The sequence below is a fragment of the Rhagoletis pomonella genome, unplaced genomic scaffold (genome assembly GCF_013731165.1).
Source record: "Rhagoletis pomonella isolate Grant_MI unplaced genomic scaffold, Rhpom_1.0 Rhpom_scaffold_23193, whole genome shotgun sequence".
In the NCBI taxonomy this organism is placed as follows: Eukaryota; Metazoa; Arthropoda; class Insecta; order Diptera; family Tephritidae; genus Rhagoletis; species Rhagoletis pomonella.
In genome coordinates this window covers 814-1,933 of record NW_023481705.1, presented here as the reverse complement: position 1 = coordinate 1,933, position 1,120 = coordinate 814, and the positions used below count along the sequence as shown (strand labels likewise).

General features: G+C 34.0%; 1 protein-coding gene across 1 annotated transcript; it reads right to left on the bottom strand.

Moving 5' to 3' along the window:
* Nucleotides 1-76: 76 nt before the first annotated feature.
* On the bottom strand, nucleotides 77-645 carry LOC118732609 (transcription factor grauzone-like; the record flags this gene model as incomplete). The annotated part of the gene is made up of 2 exons (XM_036461739.1): nucleotides 538-645; nucleotides 77-437 (listed from the first exon to the last, which is right to left on the bottom strand). Coding segments are annotated over exons 1-2 (469 nt in total), but the record flags the coding sequence as incomplete, so codon positions are not given.
* Nucleotides 646-1,120: the final 475 nt, after the last annotated feature.

Genomic DNA, 1,120 nt, shown 5'->3' with positions numbered 1-1,120 from the left:
ACCTTCAGAAATGTTCCTTTTTGAATTAGCTTTAACACTACACTATATCAATTCGCAATGAACACAGCTTACTTACCTTTCCCATTTGACTTTTCAGCAGTAGAGGGCAGTGAATCCTCGTCTGTAGATGCTTCGTTACCCATTTCAGCTGCATCGAATTCAACCTCATCTTCGGTAAGTTCTGTTTGTGCCAAGACCAAATCAATTTGTGGTTCGTGTAAACCAATATTCCCGTCGTAAACGTATGAATCGAATGGTGCTATGGGGAAGTCTTCTGTCTTAATATCTACTATCTGATGCTTCGTTTCTGCATTTTCTAAATGTTTTTGTAGATTTCTTTGTTTATCGTCTATATCTAGCCAAAATCTGTGAAAATCGTCTATATGTTTGAAGCACTCACAACAAATTTCATTAGAAATAGCATCGTCAGGCTGAACCTTAAATGGATTGTTATTATTTGCATATACATATATACACACATGTATACACATTTTGCATAGTGTGAATTTATAAACAAGAGAAAATATCATAATTTACCTCAACTTGAAAATATTTAAAAATTATTTTAGCGATTTCACTCTTGCCATTATCCGAGGAAATAGTTATGCCGTTAGCTATTTCGATTAAACATAAACGGCAAGTCATTTTATGGATCCAATAAAACAATTTGCAAGTTATGTATTTTCATTCAAAATAGGGATAACAAACTTTTACCGGAGTATTAACAATAATCAATTTTGCATGTTGGATGTGAATTTTTTGTATATCGGCTTACCACCTATCGATTTTCAGTATCCTGAAACAGTGATGAAAATAATGGTGCAACTCATGATTCAATAATAGTTGTGTTCGCGTAGCTGTTAATTGTTCATGTTTAACCAAAACTTACAAGTTTTTGCGTTCGCGTACGCAAAAAACTTGCAAAGTAGGGGAAATTGAGAGAGCGAAGTGACATTTCATTTTGAGGGGAAGCTACTGGTTTCTGTTGGAAAAATTTTTGCCAACAGCAATTTGCCAACAGGAAAACAGCTGATCAAAAACAGCTGGTTGGCATTTACGCAAATCAAAAAATTGAATTCGATGGTTTGGACATTAAAAATTACAAAATGCGACTAATTAA